This window comes from Ursus maritimus, unplaced genomic scaffold, assembly GCF_017311325.1.
Source record: "Ursus maritimus isolate PB19 unplaced genomic scaffold, ASM1731132v1 scaffold_19, whole genome shotgun sequence".
NCBI classification, from domain to species: Eukaryota; Metazoa; Chordata; class Mammalia; order Carnivora; family Ursidae; genus Ursus; species Ursus maritimus.
In genome coordinates this window covers 50,098,285-50,119,296 of record NW_024424341.1, presented here as the reverse complement: position 1 = coordinate 50,119,296, position 21,012 = coordinate 50,098,285, and the positions used below count along the sequence as shown (strand labels likewise).

The 21,012-nt window shown below is 53.6% G+C and overlaps 2 protein-coding genes and 1 long non-coding RNA gene across 6 annotated transcripts; 1 reads left to right on the top strand and 2 right to left on the bottom strand.

Moving 5' to 3' along the window:
* Positions 1 to 438: 438 nt before the first annotated feature.
* Positions 439 to 4,270, bottom strand: LOC121103480. The gene is made up of 2 exons (XR_005835737.1): positions 3,225 to 4,270; positions 439 to 597 (listed from the first exon to the last, which is right to left on the bottom strand). It is a non-coding gene; the product is annotated as an uncharacterized LOC121103480 (long non-coding RNA).
* Positions 4,271 to 4,415: 145 nt separating this feature from the next.
* RASGRP4 (RAS guanyl releasing protein 4) lies at positions 4,416 to 18,872 on the top strand. Of its 2 annotated transcripts, none has more exons than XM_040633931.1 (17): positions 4,416 to 4,577; positions 7,253 to 7,437; positions 7,867 to 7,972; positions 8,100 to 8,162; positions 8,749 to 8,880; positions 8,980 to 9,133; positions 10,375 to 10,548; positions 11,681 to 11,797; positions 12,619 to 12,894; positions 13,964 to 14,044; positions 14,124 to 14,228; positions 14,362 to 14,480; positions 14,587 to 14,731; positions 15,539 to 15,575; positions 15,658 to 15,792; positions 15,911 to 16,023; positions 18,758 to 18,872. In XM_040633931.1, exons 1-17 carry the CDS (start codon positions 4,555 to 4,557, stop codon positions 18,761 to 18,763), a joined length of 1,971 nt encoding a protein of 656 aa, XP_040489865.1. In that variant the 5' UTR covers positions 4,416 to 4,554; the 3' UTR covers positions 18,764 to 18,872. The 2 variants fall into 2 exon arrangements, with proteins under 2 accessions (XP_040489865.1, XP_040489864.1); XM_040633930.1 differs by lacking the exon at positions 18,758 to 18,872 and adding an exon at positions 16,534 to 17,874.
* FAM98C (family with sequence similarity 98 member C) lies at positions 17,850 to 20,802 on the bottom strand. Of its 3 annotated transcripts, none has more exons than XM_040633933.1 (8): positions 20,650 to 20,802; positions 20,383 to 20,531; positions 20,169 to 20,303; positions 19,331 to 19,536; positions 19,019 to 19,096; positions 18,812 to 18,928; positions 18,304 to 18,471; positions 17,850 to 18,208 (listed from the first exon to the last, which is right to left on the bottom strand). In XM_040633933.1, the coding sequence occupies exons 1-8, from the start codon at positions 20,712 to 20,714 to the stop codon at positions 18,149 to 18,151; spliced, it is 978 nt and encodes a 325-aa protein (XP_040489867.1). In that variant the 5' UTR covers positions 20,715 to 20,802; the 3' UTR covers positions 17,850 to 18,148. The 3 variants fall into 3 exon arrangements, with proteins under 3 accessions (XP_040489867.1, XP_040489866.1, XP_040489868.1); XM_040633932.1 differs by having other exon boundaries at positions 17,850 to 18,192; positions 20,650 to 20,801; XM_040633934.1 differs by lacking the exon at positions 20,650 to 20,802 and having other exon boundaries at positions 17,850 to 18,192; positions 19,019 to 19,214; positions 20,383 to 20,525.
* Between the last annotated feature and the right edge of the window lie 210 nt (positions 20,803 to 21,012).

The following is a 21,012-nucleotide window of genomic DNA, read 5'->3' as shown; positions in this document are numbered from 1 at the left end:
CCCCCCCCCGGGTTCCCATTGGGCCAGGACGTCCAAGGCCACGCCCCCTCACCGAAGCCCCACCCGCAGACCCCAAACCTTGGCAGGAGGTACCCGTAGGTGGCGTGGGATGTAGGGGGAGCGTCTGGAATGTAGCTGCCTCCTCTCCACTTCCATGGTAAGGAAGGTCATTCTCCCATTTCACACGGAGCAAATTGAGGCTCTGAGCTGGGAAGCCTCTGCTTGATGCCAGCAGCTGAGCTGGGAGGCACACCACGGTCTCCCGACTTTAAAAAGCACCATACTTAGTGATTAAAAGCAAGGACTCTGAGCCAGTCTGGATCTGAATCACAGTCTTGCCACTCCCTTATGTGTCCTCGGACAAGTCACATCCCCGCTCCGTGCCTCAGTTTCCCCAGTTGGTAAGGAGTATATCAATAATACCTAGCTCACAGGGCCTTTGCAAGGATTAGATGAGATCATTTATTTACAGCACTGAAAGAGTACCAATGCACAGTAAATGCTATTTTGTAAGTGTTGCTTACAACATCATCATCGTCGTCGTCATCAAATCTTTTGAGGCAGGAATAATAGCCATAGCTGACGTCTTTTGTGCACCTGTTGTATTTGAGGCCCCAAACAAAGATATTTTTACTGCATCTCATTTAGTTGTCAGGACAATCCTGCTATTATTCACATTATTTAGAAGAGGAAATCAAAATGCATAGTCCTCACCATGTATAATTTTAAGGACCTGAATGAATGATGTAGTTCTCAAAACAATCTTATGAAGTCAGTAGCCTTCTGGTGCCCATTTTACAGATGAGGAAAGCTGAGGACAGTGAGGTGGAGTGACTTGCCTGGGTCACACGGAGGCTGAGCAAAGGGTCTGAACCTAGTGCCAGGGTTCTTATGCATTCCACTTTATTGTCTTGATACATAATAAAATTGAATTATAACAAAAACCCAATTCCACAGGGCCGGACTCCTCCCCCGCCCCCCCAGAGTTCTAACCTTCCTTCTCCCCAGGGGCTGCCTGAGCCACTGAGGGCCACCCCTTTATGCAGATGAGCTCCCTGGGTTTTGTAAATAGGACAGACCCTGAGATGGGTAAGCAGCTCCTCCTTGTTTTCTTGCTTAGGGCCCTCCATGGCCTGAAGGCGCACTGCCCCCACCTCCCCACCCCTGCTCTGGGGAGCTTGGCTGGAGCTTGGACACTGGCCTCTGCAGTTCTGTAAAACAGGCAGCCGTGAGGCTTGGAGGCCCAGTGCAGGGCACCACACATGCCGGGGCCTCCTGCCAGGCATACACCTTCGTGCCTCTGGGCCTCAGTTTCCTCATCTGTCAGTTGGGCTAATTTGGAATAATCCCTACATGGCTGGGGGAGGGGTCATGGGGAAGATCCCATGAGGAAACCTTTTAAAGCCTATGATATGGTAACTTACCGACACAGGTAACTTATTGATAATATTAAAATTATTAACATGTAATGGTATCTATTAAGTTATACAAAACAGTATCTTGCAGTTCAATAAAATTATACATAAAATGTTAAATGTAGAGGGGTGCCTGAGTGGTGCACTCAGTTAAGCCTCTGGCTCTTGGTTGTGGCTCAGGTCATGATCTCAGGGTCATGAGCCGTGTGGGGCTCCGAGCTTAGCGCGGAGTCCACTAAAGTTTCTCTCTCTCCCTCGGCCCCTCCCTGTGCTCGCTCACTGTCTCTCTAAAATAAATCTTTTGTTAAAAAATGTCAAATGTAGAATAGGTTGGTATGTCATATACTTAAATATTGATATATTGATACAATTTCATATACAACACATAGGTTTGTATCATATTCCTGAATTATATAATGCATAATTATATAATTATACATTTAGGCTAATACGATGACACAATGCAATGTAATTATGTTTATCTATATACATTATATCATGCATGCTTGCATCTTAAATATTAAATTTTTCCTTAGAGTTTTACGTATAACAAAATTATTCTGTGTCATTGTGCATTATATCATAAGATATTAATAGCGTTTTTTTTTTTTTTTTTTTTTTGTCAGTCATCATGAGGTGTTTTAAGACCTACCCATGTTGCTCTGTGGACATCGTTCTGGGCTTGTGGGGCTTTGCAGGACTTCCTGGTGACTCTCCTCTTGGGGTGACACCCAGGCTGCCCCTAGCTCATAGAAAGAACCTTATATGTCCCTTTATGGGATTGGGAGCAAATGTCCCGGTACACACACCCAGGAGCTAACTGAATTTGACTAAGTTGTGCCAAGTGGCTCTTGGGAATCAGAGTTCCCAGAGCCCCACATCCCCAACCTGCACTTGACATTTTCCAACTCCCAACCTTTGCCAGACCAGTGGGATGACTCACTGTTGTTTTAATTTGCACTTCCTTGATCAGCTACCAAGCTTGTCTAGCATCCTCTCAGGTGCCTGTCAGAGTCTTGGGGTTTCCTGGTCATTTGCTCACACTCCTGGCCCATTTTTCTATCAGACTTGCTGTCTCTTTTTCTTGCTGACTTGCAGCTGTGCCTGTCACCCTTCTAAAGGTTAATTTCTCTTTGATTTTAGACATTGTAAATACCTGTTCCCACTCTGTCATCTCATCTATTTGTCCCATAGTGTCCTCATTAAAAGAAATCTTTATTCTGATATTGTCAAATGCATATGCCTTGTAAATTTTTGTGGTTTGCTTCAGAAGCCTTTTTCCTTTGTGGTTGATGGTGTTATTGGGGGTAGTAACCATCCCTGTAGGCCTTGAGGGGGACGCTTGTACCGACCTCCCTTCCTGAGGCTTCTCTGGGTGCCGAGGGTGGGGGTGGGGGTGTGGAAACACCACAAGCTCCGCTCAGCCAGCAGTGTTACATCACCTCGTGCGATGCAGGTGTGGGGGAGATGGGCTGAGATACGGACAGCACCACTTGAGACTTGATGAGTTGGGGGCAGTGGGGGGGTTGTGGTAAAAAGGCAGGGAGAGGAAGAGAGAGACAGAGAGAGAGGGCCTGAGACTATATGGTAGGTCATGTCAGGAAAAAGTTAAACAGCATGAGCTCTCTGCTTGTCTAAATGTTCTGGCATGAAAAAAAAAAAATCCACGGTGACTTCTTGTAGTGAAAAGAAGAAAGGAGTAAAAATATACTTCTAAGAGAGCTCTGGTTGAATTACTGACTAATACCCTAGGTTTGGCAGAAGCATATTAACTACTATGACCCATTTATTCCACTCCTGGGTACCTACCTACAGGACTGCACACTTGAACGTTCAGCCAAAGACCAGGTGCTAGAAGATTCACGGCAGCCTTATTCACAATAGCCCCACACTGGAAGCAAGTCACCTGTCCATTACAGGAAAATTGCTCAAGAAAGCGTGGAATAGTCACACGATGCAGGAACCCAAAGGAATAACTACAACGAAGTGTAACATGCAAGAATCACAAAAACATGATTATTAAGGGGAAGAAATCAGACACAATAAATTATTCCATGTATAAGCAACTCAAACCCTGGGCAAAACTACCCTGCTAGAAATCAGGCTAGGGGCAACTTTCGGGAGGCAGGGCTGGGATGGTGCTTGTGCAGGGGGTTTGGGCAGGATGGAAATGTTCTGTTTCTCAAAGTTGTCACTGTCACGTAGATATGCTCAGCTTATCACAAGTCAAGGATTTGTGCTTTTTTTGTACAATTTACAAATGACAAGCCTGACACATTTAAGGAAAAGAAAAAAAACCCACACATACTCAAAAGAAAAGTCTGTGTTTCTATGAGCACGTATTTACGTACCTAAACAAACGCACAACCAACAGATCAAATGAAACCCAACAATGTGTGATATTGGTCACCCCCGCCTAAGGGGGGATGGGGCCCTGGAGGGTTTACTCCACCTATAATGTTTTTCATAATAAGATAACAGTCTTTAAGACTGTGTGATGATGAAACGAGCTAGTATTTTAAAAGCCCTTGGAGCATTGTGTGGTATACAGTAGGCACTACATAAGCGTTTGTTACAACAAAAGTAATAAAGTGAAAATGTTTTCTGGGATACAAATGGTGTTGTTAAAATGAAACCAGGAATAAAAGAAACATAAGAAGAAATATACAAAATATTATATCTTGTGACTTTCCATTCAAACCTTTGTGTCTTAGATACATGAATATATCCTTACAGAAATGTGGACTTTCTAAGTACATGTTTTTACATAAATGTGTCATAATAGCCATACTTTTAAAACAACTGCTCTCATTGAAGCAGTGATAGAACAGAGAATCACGGGTCTAGAGACCGAAAGATGGGGGAGATAGAGAGAGCCCGCTGGGCGACTGGGGGTGGGGGCCGGCAGCACCGGAAACCTCAGCCTGAAGGGATCCCCATGTGGGGGAGGGGGGACCTTTGGTCTCTCCCCAGCCTCTTCCTTCCCCCTGGCCTGGGGCTGGGTGGGGAGAGGCAGTTCCTCTTTCCTTCCCTAGCACAGAGGAGGCCCCAGCTCCCAAGGGGCTAAGAAGCTGGAGCACTGGGGAGGGGGAAGACCTGAGCCAGACTCTTGCAAGACCCCCTCCCCCCACCAGGAAACATGAACAGGAAAGACAGCAAGAGGTGAGAGGACCCTCCCCAAGGAGATCAGGAGTGCCCTGAGCCCCTGGGCCTCTGGCTGGGGAGTCCTAAGGCAGCCGGTGGCGGTCGGGCTCCAGGAGCAGGAGCAGGGGGCACCAGGTGAACAGTACTTCAGGGAGTCCAGAGCTGCTAGGGCTGGGGCTGTGTGTTCGAGCATCTGGGGCTCATCCTCGCTGTCTCTGGAGTTTCAGCTGCTCTCTAGCCCCTTCTGCCCCGCCCCCACTCTTCCTTGCTCCCTAGAATGGGTGTCTCTGTCCTCCCTGGGCTTTTCCCGGTTTCCCATCACGGTCGCTCCCTTGCTGCCCCCTGCTCCTAGAAGGGGAAGCTCCAGGTTCCTGCAGGGCCCTGCCCCTGGGGAGGGGAGTGTGACGCAGGGCAAGGCGGCTCCCCTGCCTCTTAAACCCTCCTGGCCGCTCCAGGCACTACGGGGAGCAGACAGTCCACAGGTAAGAGCCTTGAAGCTTCTGGAACAGGCTTCCTATGACCTGGACAAGCTTGCTTTCCTGTCCTCACGGGGGCGATGGTGGCTGAGTAGCTCCTGGGTAGCTAGCCTGGGTAGCTCCTCCAGCCTTCTCTGGCATGTCTCAGATGGGCAAAGGGGTCCCCTCCCCGTAATATCCAGCAGTTTAGTGGTGGAGACTTGGCTACCTCATTTTCTGGCTGTGTGACCTTAGGTGAGTCACTTAATTGCTCTGTACCCCAGTTTCTTCCTCTGTTAATAGAATAATCATAGTCCCTCCTCAGAGGGATCGGAAAGTCCTCAGTGAGAACAGTCTAGACCAGTGGTTCTCAAGCTCGAGCATGCCCTCGGGGCGCCGGCCGGGCTCAGTTGGTGGAGCCCGCAAGTCTTGATCTCAGGGTTGTGAGTTCGAGCCCCACAATGGGGATAGAGATTACTTAAAAGTAAAAAATCTTTAAAACACACACACACACACACAGAGGCAGAAGGCCAGGCCCACCTCCAAAGTTTCTGATTCTGTAGGTCTCTGGCGGGACCTGAGAATTTGTATTTCTATCAGGTTTCCGGGTGATGCTGGTGGTATCAGTTGGACCATGCTTTGAGAACCACTGAGTTAGACAAGCGCTCAAGCCTCTGCCCAGCACATACTCATGACTCAGTAAATGACAGCCCAGGAACACTCAGGAATGATTCCCTGGACCCTTAGGACACACCAGGGACATGGCAGTACCCTTGTGATGAGGGGCTCCCCACTTCTGCTCTTGTTCCGTACCCCAGGCCTGGATTCTAGTTTGCCCCATCACTTTCTCTGTATCTCAAGTTTGACTTTCCCATCTCTGGCCACTTAACAGCCTGAACAAACTAAGACCCTTATTATTTTTTTAAATTTTATTTATTTGAGACACAGAGAGAGAGAGCACATGCAGAGGAGCCCAAGCAGGGGCAGAGGGAGAGGGAGAAGGAGAAGGAGAAGCAGACTCCCCGCTGAGCAGGAAGCCTGACACAGGGCTAGATGCAGGGCTCGGTGAGGGGCTCAATGTGGGGCTCGGGGGTCCATCCCGGGACCCTGGGATCATGACCTGAGCCCAAGGCAGACGCTTAACCGACTGAGCCACCCAGGCACCCCAAACTAAGTCCCTTAATTAGCACTTCTGAAGAGCAAGGCATTGAATGTTCATAATAAATTCCTGGGGAAGGCCCAAGGATGACTCTCATTTTTCATGTGAGGAGACTGAAGCCCAGAGACATTAAGTGACTAGCACACAGTCACACAGCCAACATAAATTTCTCTAATCCCGTTTTGTCTAACCCTTGTGGAAGCCAAGCCCATTCAGCCTGGATTCTGCTCCCTCCTTCCTCCACCATCCCTGTCTCTTCATTACCCTCTTTCCCCAACTGGAACACGAGCCTCAGGGAGGCACAAGGCAGAGCGAGGGTTATTTTTAAACTTTCCTTGAAGCTGCCTCACCACAGGGACCCTGCCCAGCTCTGAAGAGCCCTGGTGAGGCTACTTTGCACCCATATCTTCTCTACAAACCTAGGGACCCAGGCTGGTGGCTAAGACTCAGGTCCTATCCAAGTACTGGCTTGGGGGAGGGGTCTGTCACCTTAATAAGGGGTCCAGCTCAGAGCGGAGGGACAGATGGAATTTCGGGGGTCTGCTGCTTTCATGAGGGCTGGTGGAAGGAGGGACCAGCACTGGAGAGCAAAGGGGAATTCTGAGAAGTCTCCCTGAAGGCAGAACCTGAGAAGGAGGAATGACTGGGGGAGTTGAGGGGATGAGGGGTGGGGTGGTGGTCTTTTCCCATGATTCTCTGGGAGGTCAAGAGTCATCCCAGGGTTCTGCCAACAGGAAGTCTCTCCATAATAGCCTTGGGACTATACAGTCAAGGGGAATTTAGGGTCAATGCCTGGAGGAAGGGGTTCTTATGATTCCCTGGAAGTTCCTTAGTAATCCTGGGGTCTTCTTCTCCATGATTTCCTGGGGGTTCAGGGTGGTCTTGAGAGTCTTTTCCCCTGATTCCCTGAAGGGGCAGGAGTAACCCTTTGAGTTTACCTGTAGGAGAAGGCTCCCATGATTTGGAATTCTCCAGGGGTTTTCCCCCATGATGCCTTGGGGTTTTGGGCTCAAGAAGAATTCTGGGGGTCTGCCCAAAGGAAGGGGTTCCCATGATTCCCTGGGGGGGTGTGCCCACAGAAAGTCTCACCAGGAATGCCCAGGAAAGACAGGGGGGCGGGGCCGGCCCCGACAGGCCCGGCGCCACAAGACGTGCCCCAGCCCCCGGGAAATCAGCAAGGTCATGGCTTCCATGGCTCTGGGCATGCTGAATGAGGGCGGCTGCAGTGAAGATGAGCTGCTGGAGAAATGCATTCAGTCCTTCGGTGAGTGTCCCCTTCACTGGCCAGCCTCCCCAGTCCTGAGATGGTAAAGCAGCCATTTCTCTCAAGGCCTCAGGGTTTTTGGGGGGCGGGGTTATAAAATGGTAGCAAAGGTGTGTGGAACCAATCACTACATTCGGGATAAAAGAGCAACATGTGCATTTATTTTTCCTGAGATGCGGAGGGGGAGGAGGTCTGATGCTATTTCCATCTACACCATGACTTGCCAGGTGCTGTGCTGGTCTATGCCCAGTACAGACAAGGAAACCGAGACACCCTCAGGAGGCCAGGAGGCCAAGTTGCTTGCCCTAGTTCATGCAGGGAGAAACAGGTAGAGCTGGAGTTTGAACCAGCCTATCCGACGGGTTCTGGGGACCGTGTAGTCTCTTGCCCAGGAGCCATTCCGAGAGAGTCCCCTTCTCCTGCTCCCAGACTCAGCTGGCAGCCTGCGCCGTGGGGACCACATTCTCAACATGGTACTGGCCATGCACAGCTGGGTGCTGCCTTCTGCCCACCTCGCTGCCCGTCTGCTGACCTTATATCCTCCCAAGGCCATGAGCAGGGGGTGGAGGGGAGAGGGCAGAGATGTGAGAATCTGGGAGATGGGGACAGGGTGAACAGGCAGCTCTGGGATGCTGGACATCAGAACCTTGACCAGAACTCAAGTACCAGGAGGCCACAGGAAACACACAGGAGCAGAGGCGGCTGCAGATCTGTCACCTGGTCAGGTAGGGCTGGGCCAAGACCTCCACCCCCATGACCCAAGACCCCCATCCTGTTCCCTACCCCCAAAAAATACCTCCCAGAGATTCCCCAGACCGATTCCCCACAAACCCACCAAGCCCTGCTCCTCCAAATACCACTTCTGAGACAGCCCTAGTTTGGTTTCCAGGACCCTCCCAGTTCTGCTCCTTAGAACCCTTTCCGACTCTTAGAGACCCACGACCAAATCCTAGAGACCCTCTCATAGCTGATGCCCAGAGACCTTCAGCTCTGCTCCCTCAACCCCCACATACCCTGGCCTAACTTTTAAGACACCCTTCACCTTGTTCTCCAAAAATCTCACCCCTCAGAGGCCCCAGCTTAGTTCTTGGGACCTGCCCCCCACTATCCTGTTTCCTAGCAATTCCACCTCCAAGAGATCCCCCCAGTTTATCTCTCATTGATTCCCAAGCTTGTGGTTAGAGGCCCCCAGTCCTACTCCTAGAGACCCCTAGTCTGGCACCTAGAAATTCCTCAGCCCAAGAGACCCCTTTTAGAGACCCTCCCCACCCCCACCCCAGCCTCATCCCACCATCTCTACACCACCTTCAGATACTGGCTGACCCAACACCCTGAGACGGTACACCAAGAGCCTCAGTTAGAAGAGGTTATAGGTCGTTTCTGGGCCACTGTGGAGCAGGAGGGCAACTCTGCCCAGAGGAGCCTGGGAGACTCCTCCAACCTGTGAGTCGGTCACTCTTCACCCCCATTCTGCCATCTCCCTCCTCACCCCCACATCCTCCACCCTGTACCCCTCCAATACCCTGCCCTCTATCCCCCCAGCCTGAGCCCAGGTGGCCCTGGCCCCCCGCCCCCCATGAGCAGCCCAGGCTTAGGCAAAAAGCGCAAAGTGTCCTTGCTTTTCGACCACCTGGAGACGGGGGAGCTGGCTCAGCATCTCACTTATCTGGAGTTCCGGTCCTTCCAGGCGATCACGGTGAGGAGTCCCTTCCCCCAGCAGGGGATGACTGGGAGTGGGATGGAGCCTAGCAAGGTTCAGAGGACCCCTACATGGATATGGGGCAGGGATCTCAAACTCTCAAACATGGGTGCTAGAAGGTTCGGGAAAATGAGTTAAGCAGGCTGAGGACAGAGCCCCTGAGTTCAAAACCATCAGCCCTTCCTTATCTGTGTAACTTTGAATTAGTTTCTCAACCTCTCTGGGACTCAAGATTTCTCATTTATAAAATGGAGGTCATAATACTTCATTACATGGTTGGCAGAATTAAATTAATATGTCCATTTAAAAATGCTTGTTGGGGGGCACCTGGGTGGCTCAGTCGGCTGAGCATCTGACTGACTCTTGATCTCAGGTCTTGATATCAGGGTCATGAGTTCAAGCCTCACACTGGGCGTGGAGCCTACTTAAAAAAAAATGCTTGTCACAGTGCCTGGCACATAGTAAGTGCTCAAAATATTTTATTGATTATTCATTTATTTGAGAAGCATTTAAGTTCACTGTACCTCGGTTCCATTATCTGTAAAAAGGGGAATTTAACACTTCCTGCCTCATAGGATCAATGTCTGGTCCAGAGTGAATGCTACCTGGTAGAACGATTTGAAATTGCCATATTTTACCTACCCAAATGATAATTTCATATGCTTCCACCGATATATAAGTATTAGCTGTTGCCGTCACCACTTCAAGGGAAGGCAGTGATCCCCTTCCTTAATGTGGAAATTTCCTGATTGTTCATGTACTGCATGAACAGTACATGTACAGCAGACAGGCTGCGGTACATGTAGGTATGGAATGTTGACCCCCTGAGCAGAACAAATAGAAATTGCTTTCATGTCCTCTTCGTCATGCTTCCTTTTGCTGACTGTATACCAGTCAGGTATACAGTCATGAGCAATAGACTGGGTTCACACCTGTGTGACCCAGGACAGATTATTTTCTCTGTGCCTCAACGGCCTCATCTCTAAAATGCGAATAATATAGTATGGTAATCACTTCGTAGAGTTGATGTGAGGATTAAAGTAGCTACTAGGACAGAGGACTCAGAACAGTGCCTGACTTTATTTAAATATTTCTCTTCAGAGGGAGAGGGCCACGGTGACGTCAAGGACATATGACAGCCAGACTAGGGCCTCAGAGGTCGCAACTGCTGGGGGGATGGGCGTGTGAGGGCAAGGCCGACGCGCCACTGCCCACCCTGACGCCCACCTCACCCTCAGCCCCAGGACCTGCGGGGCTACGTTTTGCAGGGCTCCGTGCGGGGCTGCCCGGCCCTGGAGGGATCCGTAGGGCTCAGCAACAGCGTGTCCCGCTGGGTGCAGGTCATGGTGCTGAGCCGTCCCGGGCCGGCACAGCGCGCGCAGGTGCTGGACAAGTTCATCCAGGTGGCACAGGTGAGGCCAGCCCGGAGGGGCTGAGGGAACCGCCGAGAGCAGTTATCACCTCCACAGCTGACCAGCCCTGGCGGTGTCGTCAACCACACCTTGACCCCGCCCACCCCGACTCCGCCCCCGAGGTCCCAGTCCGGAGGTTCTAACCCGGGACTGTGACTGCATTTCTTCCTTGGCCTTGATATCAACATGTCGAACCCGCGCTGGCCCCCCAGTTGGTCCTAGACGTAGCCGTTGACGACGTCCCCCCTTGCCTGAATATTCTGTCCACAGGGCAGTGAAAGCGTCTCTGGCAGGCCCCCACGTTTGCGTCACCCTCCACCTTGGTCTCTAGGCCCCAGCCGTCCCTTCGGGACAGACTGCATGCCTCCCTCCCCATCACGTCAGGTTTCTCCCTGGCCCAGCCCCACGGTGTCACAACCTCTCTCTTCCCCTTCCCTAAATAGATACCTTCCCTCCTTTCTAGAGAAAAAGGAAGCCTCCTTCCCCCACCGTGGCCACGCCCCTTTGCGTACTTCCTCGCAGGCCACGCCCTTCCTCTCGCGTCTTCCACCCCCTTGCTTGGCCTATGCAGCCCCGCGGACCTGGAGGTTCTAGCGCCTGCCCGGGGTCTCCTCTCTGGCTCCACCCCCTCCCCACTGCGACCTCTGCCCTGCAAATTTGAAAAAGGGGAAGATGAGGCAGTTGCCCCTGATTCCCAGCTGACCCCACACTCATGACCCTTCATTTTCACTCCGGCCCCATTCATCTCTACCTGGCTCCTAACTCCTCCTACTCCGGCCCAGAGCCCAGGCCGTCTTCACTTGACTCTCAGAGCAGTCTGACCCCCAGGTGTCTGTCACCTGACATCTGTCCAAATCTCTCACACCTGTCTAGTCCCCAAACCTAACTCCTCACACTTGCCTGACCCCCCCCCCCACTTTTTTCGGACCTCATATCAGCCTATCACCTGCCTGACCCTTCATGTAATGCCCATATACCCGCTTGTGGCCCACTCCTTCCTGACACACCCACTCCTGCCTGACACCATACCCACACATGCCTGAGTCCCCAGTTCAGCTGGGATGCAGTCATGGGAACCCCCATTTTGCCTATCCTCCATGTGATACCCACCTGCATCACTCTTCCTTCCTAGAGGCTCCACCAGCTACAGAATTTCAACACACTGATGGCCGTCACGGGGGGCCTGTGTCACAGTGCCATCTCCAGACTCAAGGACTCCCATGCCCACCTGAGCCCTGACAGCACCAAGGTGAGCCCCCACTATTCTCCCCAGAGTTCCAGCGATCAATTATCCTGAACCCCCACACTTTTCCCCAATCCCCTCTATCCCTACTCAGGGGCCCTGGCGCCACCTGGAGACCTTCTCCAAATGGGACAGAACCCCAGATTGTCCTCCTCTGCCTTTCTTCTTGCCTCTTCAACCATGCACGCATCATGCTGACCCCTCTCCACTCTCTGTTTCCAGTCCTGAGCAGGACTGGAGGGAGACAGATGAAAGAGAAGGTAGCAGAGAACTTGTAGTCCAGGTGGGGACTGAAATGATGCCCCTAAGGACACCAAATTTAGGCCACTCATGGGAGGAGCACAGGTTAGGCGTGTCCCGGGAGGTGCATGGGGAGAGTGAGTTATTCATGAGTCTAGTGTGTGAGGTCCGGATCTGGCAGGAAATTAGGCTGGAGGTGCCCAGCGGGAAGGTCCCGCTGAGACTGGCAAACTGTACTAAGGTGTCCGGGCTTCATCCAGAGGGCAATGGGGAGCTAGGAAAGGTTTGGTAATGATGACAGCACCCATGATCAGACTTCAGTTTTGGAAAAAAAATCACTCTAGCCTGGGGAATGGGGGCTATGGAGCTTTTCTGAGATGGGGACCCAAAAGGAAGAGCAGTTGGGGGGGGGGAGGGATGCTGAGGCCAAGGTGGGACATGGAGGGGCTTTGGGAGATGTCCAAAACGCCACTAGGCCTCTGGGAGTCCAGAACTCAAACGGAAGGCTGCCAGGATGCTCCCCTCCAGGGGGCCAAGAGGGCCTCCCTCATTACATCCCTCCTGTAATATGCCCCCTCCCTGCACAGGCCCTTCTAGAGCTGTCGGAGCTGCTTGCTGCGCACAACAACTACGCCCGCTATCGCCGCACCTGGGCTGACTGCACTGGCTTCCGGCTGCCTGTACTGGGCGTGCACCTCAAAGACCTGGTGTCCCTGCATGAGGCTCAGCCCGACCGGTTGCCTGACGGCCGCCTGCACCTACCCAAACTCAACAACCTCTACCTGCGGCTGCAGGAGCTGGCAGCCCTCCAGAGGCAGCACCCCCCGTGCGGCGCCAGCGAGGACCTGCTGCACCTGCTCACGGTGAGCTGCCCGCCCCGCCCGGCCTGCGCTCCCGGAGACCCAGCCTGCAGGCTGAGGACATTTCCGGTTCTGGGTGCGGGAAGGCCCGCATCCTTGTTGTGCCCATTACACAGATTGGGAAACTGAGGTCCACAAGGTGAAGTCACTGGTCTGCTGCCCCCCAGCAGTAAAACCTAGATTTGAACCCAAGCAGGTCAGCCTCAGAGCCTGTGTTAGCACATGTTAACCACCACACTACATCCTCTGACTGGGAGTGTGGGATTCTGGCTGTATTCTATTTATATAATATAAATAATAATATATATAGTCTCCTGCCCTGCCCAAGAAGCTAGGAATTGACAGAGACTGGGATTCTGAAGGCCATGGAGTCAAAGACTGATTTCCGGACCCCAAGATACGACCAGCTATGTAATTTGCAGTGCCTGGTGCAAAATGCAAATGTGGGCCTCTCTGTTCAAAATTCTTCAGAATTTCAAGATGGGGACAGCAGGGCATTAAATGAAGTGGGGCCCTTCCAAGTGTGGGGCCTGCCTGGGAAGCTGGCCTTGCCCTAAGATGATTAGTGCCCAGGGCTCTATGCTTTGCTGACTCTAGAAGGCCATCAACCCAAATATTTATTGAGCACCTGCTGTGAGCCAGACACTACTTTCGGCACTTAGGCGCACAGCAGTGAGCGCGTCAGGAAAAAAACTGCTGTTCTTGTGGGGCTGACTTCCCAGTAGGGGAGACAGCCAATAAAACAAAGTAAATGAGTAAATCATATGGTCTTTCAGAGGATAAGTGCTAATAGTGAAAACTAAAGTAGAAACCAGCAAGGAAAGTAATAGGGGTTTACAATTTTAAATAGGACTCCAAAAAAAAAAAAGCCTCAGTGAGAAGATGGCATTTCTGGACTGGGGAATGGGGGTGTGGAGACAGAATGGTGGCTCGGTGGGACAGAGGAGCCTAGGAGTCCCCAGAGAAGAGGGGCTTTGGGAAGAGGATGAAGTGGGGATCCAGGCAGGGTGCAGGCTGTAGGCAGGAGGATGGAGATGAGGATCTCTAACGCCCTCCCCACCACCACCCCCAGCTTTCCCTGGATCTCTTCTACACGGAGGATGAGATCTATGAGCTTTCTTACGCCCGGGAGCCCCGCTGTCCCAAGAGTCTGGTGAGAACTGACCCCTGACCCCTGCCCACCAGCCCAAGGCCACGCACTGACTAACTGTGCCCCTCTGTCCCTGCCCCAGCCACCCTCCCCCTTCAAAGCGCCCCTGGTGGTGGAGTGGGCCCCTGGTGTGACACCCAAGCCCGACAGGGCCACCCTGGGTCGGCACGTGGAGCAGCTGGTGGAGGTAAGGAGGGGAGTGCGGCCTGGCCATTGAGGGCCAGGAAGGAAGGTATCTATACAGTCCTGACCCAGAGGAGATCTAAGACCATGAGGATCATGGTTTGGCCTTCCCCTCTCCTTCCTATACTCCTCTGAAGTCTGTGTTCAAGAATTACGACCCTGAAGGCCGAGGAACCATCTCCCAGGAGGACTTTGAGCGACTCTCAGGCAACTTCCCCTTTGCCTGCCATGGGCTTCACCCACCGCCCCGCCAGGGGTAAGTACTCTGGACTTTGAGGTCCCCCAAAGATGAGGCTGCTGGGGCTGCCAGGACTCCCGGGAGAAAGGGGCCAGGCACACTGAGGTGCACTCTCTGCCCCTAGGAATGGCTCCTACAGCCGAGAAGAGCTGACGGGCTACCTGCTCCGGGCCAGCGCCATCTGCTCCAAGCTGGGCCTGGCCTTCCTGCACAACTTCCAGGAGGTCACTTTCCGCAAGCCCACCTTCTGTGATAGTTGCAGTGGCTTCGTAAGCACCCTGCCCCTCGATCAGCCTTAGGGCCCATCTCCCCTGGAGAGTCCCGGGTCCTGACTCCTCACAGCCTGGGTTCAGAAGGCCAGCCCTGCCCTGGAGGGCTCCCAGTCCCCAAGCCCCAGATGATCACCAAATTCCAGAAAACCCCCAGTCTCAAATAATCCCCACATCCCATATAAACCCTAAACACTGGCTATGCCCAGAGTCTAGATAATGCCCAAATCCCCAGTATCTCCATCCTGAATCACTGCCAACGTATGGGTATCTAAAACCCTACATACTGTACACACCTGGGTGGATTATCTCCAAACAGAATCCATTTCCAAGTCTTTAGACTCCAGATAATTCAAACCCTGGATAATTTTCAAATTCAAGTCATCCTCAAACTCTGGATAATGGACAGATCTCGCAATCTCCAAACAAGACTACTTCACAAACCTTGGATTACTTCCCAAACCCACTTTTCATTCACTTTCTATTCACAGAATACCTCCTGTGTGCCAGGCTGTTCTAGACTTGAGGGCTGCGGAGGGGGGCACACAGCAGAAGATACAACAGACACAATCCCTTCCCAGAGAATTTATAGTTCATGAATTCCAGATTCTACCTAATTCTAATATCCTAGATGACTCCCCCAAACTTGCAATAACCCCAAATTCCTTTCGTCCCCACTTAAGCCTCTAGCCTTGAGAATTTCCCAAACCAGATGGTTTCCACACTTCCAGAGAGCAACCACACCCCTATCCACAGCCCTCTCTCCCCTCCCTAGCCTGTGTCACCAATTCTGCTTTCTCTTCCCAGCTATGGGGTGTCACCAAGCAAGGCTACCGCTGTCGGGGTGAGTGAGGCCTCAGTGGTGGGGACGGAGTCCAGCACCTACAGGCCGGACCTCTGACCACTAACTGCTGACCTTCCCCCAGACTGTGGGCTGTGCTGCCACAAACACTGCAGGGACCGGGTAAAGGTGGAGTGTAAGAAGAGGCCAGGGGCCAAGGGTGACATGAGCCCCCCTGGAGCCCCCGTCCCGCCTACACTGGTTCCCCGTGCCAGCTGTGGTAAGACCGAGGGTGTGGCAGTCCTGGGAAGGGGGCCTGATGGATGGGGATTAAGTCCAAGGTCATGAGGCCCTTCTCATCATACCCACATCCCTCTCATCTATCACCCCACAAACAGGCTCGGAAGACAATCTCTCCTACACACTATCCCTGGAACCTGAAACAGGGTGCCACCTTTGCCACGCTTGGACCCAGACAGAGCCCCCACACCCTTCCTGGGAGCCAGAGACGGTAAGGAGGAACTGCCACCCCACCATCAACTGAATACAGGGGAGACCAGGCATTTGCTTGGGGGAACCTAGGCAGACTTGGGGAAGCACAGGAAAGCAAAAAGGTGCAAGAGTCCTCAATTGGGTGGGCAGGAGGGTACAGACCCTGGTTAATTTCTAATGTTGATAGAAAAATAAAATTTTCAATTGGTTGGAGTCGGGGGTAGCCACTAGAACAGTAAAAGAATTTTGAGGAGAAAAAAGGAAAAAGAAGAAAATGGCACTGATAAGGCTCAATACATCAGGAGCTGTAATTGGTGTCAGTGGAATAAATCTTACTATCCTAAAGTAGAGACCTTCAGAATGAGTTTAAAAATCAGAGGAATTTTCATTCATCTACTAAACAAAGTCTCTGCGAAGGAATTTTCATTCATCTACTAAACAAAGTCTCTGCGAAGCTCAGCCCCTGGCAGAGCCCAGACTCCTCAACGCCACACCCTCCCCACATGACCCAGTGTCTTCCTCCTTCCAGGTGCCCCTCCCAACGACCGCCTCGCCGCCCGCTCAGTCCTCCAAGCTGAATTCCTAGACCCCACTTTGGTCTGTTGTCTCTCACCTCCCCCAGAGTCAGTCCCAAGTCCTGTTACTCGGCCTCCAGCAGGACCCCCAAAGGCACCGCCGCCTTCCCATCCACACCGCCTTCAGTGAAGAGTTTGTCATCTCTTACCCGGAAAGTTATTTTCTTCCTTTGCCTCAGAATGGCCACAACCTGTACTCCCCTTTCCCCGCACCCTGTATCTGTGCAGTTTCATGCTGGATCTGTCTAGACTTAAGGATCATCTCACCAACTCCTTACATCTCCATTTTACACGTGAGGAAACTGAGGCCCAAGGAGGTTAAGCTGCTCTCCAAGGTGGCAGAGCTCCTAAGTGTTGGAGGCAGGACTCAAGTCCAGGTCTTCTGTCTGCCTCTAAAACAGAAGCTCCTTACCAGTTTGCTACACTGACAGCACGGGTCAGGCCGGGGAGCGGACAGGCTGGGCAGAGTGCCTAAGTTACAGAGACAGGAGAGAAGGCTAGAGTAGAGGTGGAACAGGGAGCCTGTGAACACCTGAGTCCCTCCCCTACTCAGAGCCCTTCCATGCCTCCCTCTCACTCAGGGGAAAAGCCAGAGTCCTCACTGCAGCCTACCTCCCACAATCTGTTTCCGTCACCTCTCTGACCTCACCTACCACCACTCACCCCTTACTCATCCTGCTCCAGCTACACTGGCCTCTATGGTCCCTGAACATGCCAAAAATACTCCTACCTCAGGGCCTTTGCACTGGCAGTTCCCTCTGCCTGGAATGCTCTTCCAGAGGCCCACATGGCTCCCTCTTTGGGACTTAGGTCTAATGTCGCCTTCTCAGGGAGGCCCCTCTGACCATACTCAAAGTTGCAATCCACCCCCCAGTCCTGCTTCTCCCTTCCTTGTTTTTCTCCAAAGTCCTTTACCCACCTAGCAAACTATACTTTTTACCTATTTATCTTGTTGAATGTCTGCTCCTCTTCACCAGAAATCGTCAACTCCAAAAGAGCAGGGGTTTTATAACCTATATTTTTCCACTGTTGTATCCCTAGTGCTGAGAACAGGGCTGGCACCTGGCGGGTACCTGAGAACTCTTTGTCCAATGCCTGCATGTCTCCTTCCCCATTCTCACAAGAAAGGAAAGATGTGTTGCTAAACAGCAAAGGACTATGAGGGTCAGAGCAACAGGGGCCTGTTGAGACCCAGGGGACAAAGACACCCCTACCCCTCCTCAAACCTGAACACCCCTGACCTGGCCTCCCCAGAGACAGGTCCTACAGCTGTCATAAATTAAATTTATTTTCCAGAGAACATGGTCCTTGTTGTTGAGTGGTGGATGGGGGTAGGACATTTGGGACCTTAAGAGCAGGGGATGTGGGGCCTGGAGCCAGATGCCAAGAGAAACTGAAAGTGACTCCCCAAGAATTACCAATGGCATCAGCATATCACAGAAGACCCCCCCCCAACCACCAGTCCCCCTTTACTTCTTCTTCTTCTTGCGACCCCAGTTCTGGCGGCCTGCCTTCCGCCCACCTCCGTCCTCTCTTCTGCTCTGCCAGCTGGGCATGGGAGCCTCCAGCTCATTTGGACGGCCCCCCCGATCTGGCACGTTGCCCATAAGCACCTGAGAGTTGATCAGACTTGAGTTTCAGGAAAGAAAAATGAACAAGGGGACCAGAGAGCCAAGTTTGAAGGCCAAGGATGTGGGGGCCCTTCCCCACTCCCAGGCACCCACCTTGTTGATGGCACAGCAGGTCCCTCGGCGGGCAGCCTTGCTGGTGGCTGGGACAAGACGAGACAGGTCCGCTCGGGCAGCCAGGATGTGCGCAATGGAGACATCTGATTCTGGGGTCAGAGCTTCTCGAATTGGGATCAGGACTGCCTTCATGGCTTCTCCTTGGGCCTGGGGAGGGGGGCATGGAGAAGGTGGCTAAGAGCCCTCCCCAGGTGGGATCTGTCCTCTTGGAAGCATCTCTCCCTCCACTTAGGGCCTCACCTCTCACATCTCTAAATAAGAGGGATAGCTCTGAAGACACTCCCAGATCAGAGCTGGGAATTCTAGAATGCCCCAGACCTTTTAGATTCTAGAATGCCCTGGAGGCCCTGAAATTCTAGAGCCCCAAACCTTACAAGAGTCTAAGAACCTGCTGTAAGGTCATATTCCTGGCCCTTGTTCTTCCTTCCTGTAGTGGTAGCCCCCACAACTGGGCCTCCCTGCTCCTGCCAAAGTCCTTTTCCCACACCTCTGCCCGATCACTCCAGTGGAAAGAAGATGCTGTGAGGTCCAGGCGTTTCAGGAGAAGGCAGCGGCGGCAGCAGTACTGATCTCCCAGCCTTTGGCACAGAGACTCCAATGCCTCCTGGGGAAAAGGTCTCAGTCATGCCAGAGGTCCCCCTCACTCCCATCTCTGGGGGGAGGATGCTGTTCACATACAGTTATACAGTCTTACCCATCTGGGTGCATCCAGCGGGAAGCTGAGAAGGGGCTGCAGGAACCCTGGGGGCAGGGAAGGCAGCAGCTCAGAGATCTGACGGGAGAAGGGAGTCGAGGTTGACCGGGCAGAAACCAGATGTACTCTCCGTGGATTCCAGTTCCCCGTGGCCCTGAGGACCCAGGCTTCGGAATCAAGAATGGTGGTCACAGCTCTAGAAAAACATCCCCGTGGCTGGGGCGCTCCTGCCAGAACCGCTTTTGGAGAAAGGACTCTCCCCCTACAAGGAAAGTGGGGTAGCCCCGGTGCAGAAGGGACCCAGCTCTCTACCTTGTCATGCAACTGCCACAGCAGCCGGCTGGCGGCTGTCCCAGGCGGCGGTCTGGGTAGCCCCAGAGCCTGGAGGGTAAGGACCAGTTCCTGAACCATGCCAGCTCCCTCCTCTGCCCCTTCCCCACAGGGCGGTGCGGGGCTGGGATCCAGCCGGGGGTACAGACGAAGGAGGCGGGCAGCCTGGAGCTCCGAGCAGAGAAAGCCTAAAAGGGAAAGGGAGCGTTGCAATCAAGCGTTGCAATCAAGGAGGGCTGCCACCCCACCCACCGGGGTCAAAAAGCTCCATCCGTTTCAAAACCCAGGCTTCCAATACTCCGGCCTTCTAGTTCCGCCCACCTAGAACCCTGGCTTTACCTCCAGGATAAGCTCCACCTACTTTGAGACCCAGTCCTCTGCTAGGACTTCGAACCCCGCCCACATCGGGACCACTTGGCCGGCTACATCAAATCCAACCCACTTGAACTTCAAGACACTCGGGTCAAAATTCTAACCCCTAGGGGCGCCTGGGTGGCACAGCGGTTAAGCGTCTGCCTTCGGCTCAGGGCGTGATCCCGGCGTTATGGAATCGAGCCCCACATCAGGCTCCTCTGCTAGGAGGCTGCTTCTTCCTCTCCCACTCCCCCTGCTTGTGTTCCCTCTCTCGCTGGCTGTCTCTCTCTAATAAATAAATAAATCTTAAAAAAAAAAAAAAAATTCTAACCCCACCCACGTCGAACCCTCTCGCCCGCCTCAAGTCTGACCACGCCCCCTGGGGGCGAACCCTGGCTTCACTTGACTATGCTGAGCCCGCCCCTCTGGAGGCCGTAGCCTCTCCCTCTTCCGCAGCCCGGCTCACGCAGCAGGCGCAGGCAGGCGCCGGGTTCCCGCAGCGCCGCCGCGCCATCCCCGCCGCAGAGCGCGCGGTCCGGGCAGTGCAACTCCCGCAGCAGGCCGGCCAACTGTCGCAGGAATTCGTCCTCCTCGCCGGGGCCTGCAGGAGGTCGGACAAGTCAGGGCGCGGCGGCAACCCCCACGGCCCCACCCCTCCGGGCCGCCCTCCCCACACGTACCGTCGCCGGCCCTCAGCGCCTCCGCGCTCTCCCCTCGCTCCCGCTCCAGGGCGCCCAGAGTCGCCAGCTCCGCCACCAGCCGCGCGCACATTGCCCTGAAGTGTGGACACGAGGCGCCCAGCGACGGGGCCCCCGAGAAGCCCTCATACCTGTGGCGGGGCCGAGGCAGCGGGAGGGGATTGGGAAGGTCAATAGCAATTTCTGAGGGGAAACCTCTCCCTTCCTGCACCCCCGCCCTCACCCCCAGCCACACCCCGTTCCCCTTACCCCAAGGCCAGCAGGTCCCGGGCCACAGCGGCCCCCTCCCGCGCTTCCGCCTCCGCCCCCTCCATGAAAGCGTCGCCTCTTCGCCAGGCGCGCGCCCCCTGCTGGCCGGCGGGAGGCCCCGCCCCAGGAGCGGCGTGCGCAGTCGGCGCCCCGCCGCGGCTCCGACCAATCAGCCCCTAAGGGCCTTCGGCGTCCCGATTGGTGTAGGAGGCAGCAGAACCCGCCCCCAGGTCCGCCGGCGCGGAGAGCTGGAGCGCAGCCGTTCCGTTAACCCCGTCTAGACCGTGGAAAAACCCCAGCTTTGTAAATGCAGCGCGTGCGTTCGGGATTTCAGCTGTCGCGACAGGCCAGCGGGTGTCGCTA

Coding starts and splice junctions, on each gene's coding strand:
- RASGRP4 (XM_040633930.1), top strand. CDS start 4,555: ATGAACAGGAAAGACAGCAAGAG. Junction 7,438..7,866: donor GAAATGCATTCAGTCCTTCG/GTGAGTGTCCCC, acceptor TCCTGCTCCCAG/ACTCAGCTGGCAGCCTGCGC. Junction 14,229..14,361: donor ACGTGGAGCAGCTGGTGGAG/GTAAGGAGGGGA, acceptor ACTCCTCTGAAG/TCTGTGTTCAAGAATTACGA.
- FAM98C (XM_040633932.1), bottom strand. CDS start 20,714: ATGGAGGGGGCGGAGGCGGAAGCGCGGGAGGGGGCCGCTGTGGCCCGG. Junction 20,304..20,382: donor GGCGCTGAGGGCCGGCGACG/GTACGTGTGGGG, acceptor GACCTCCTGCAG/GCCCCGGCGAGGAGGACGAA. Junction 18,472..18,811: donor ACTGGAGTGATCGGGCAGAG/GTGTGGGAAAAG, acceptor CCCCCTCCCCAG/GCCCAAGGAGAAGCCATGAA.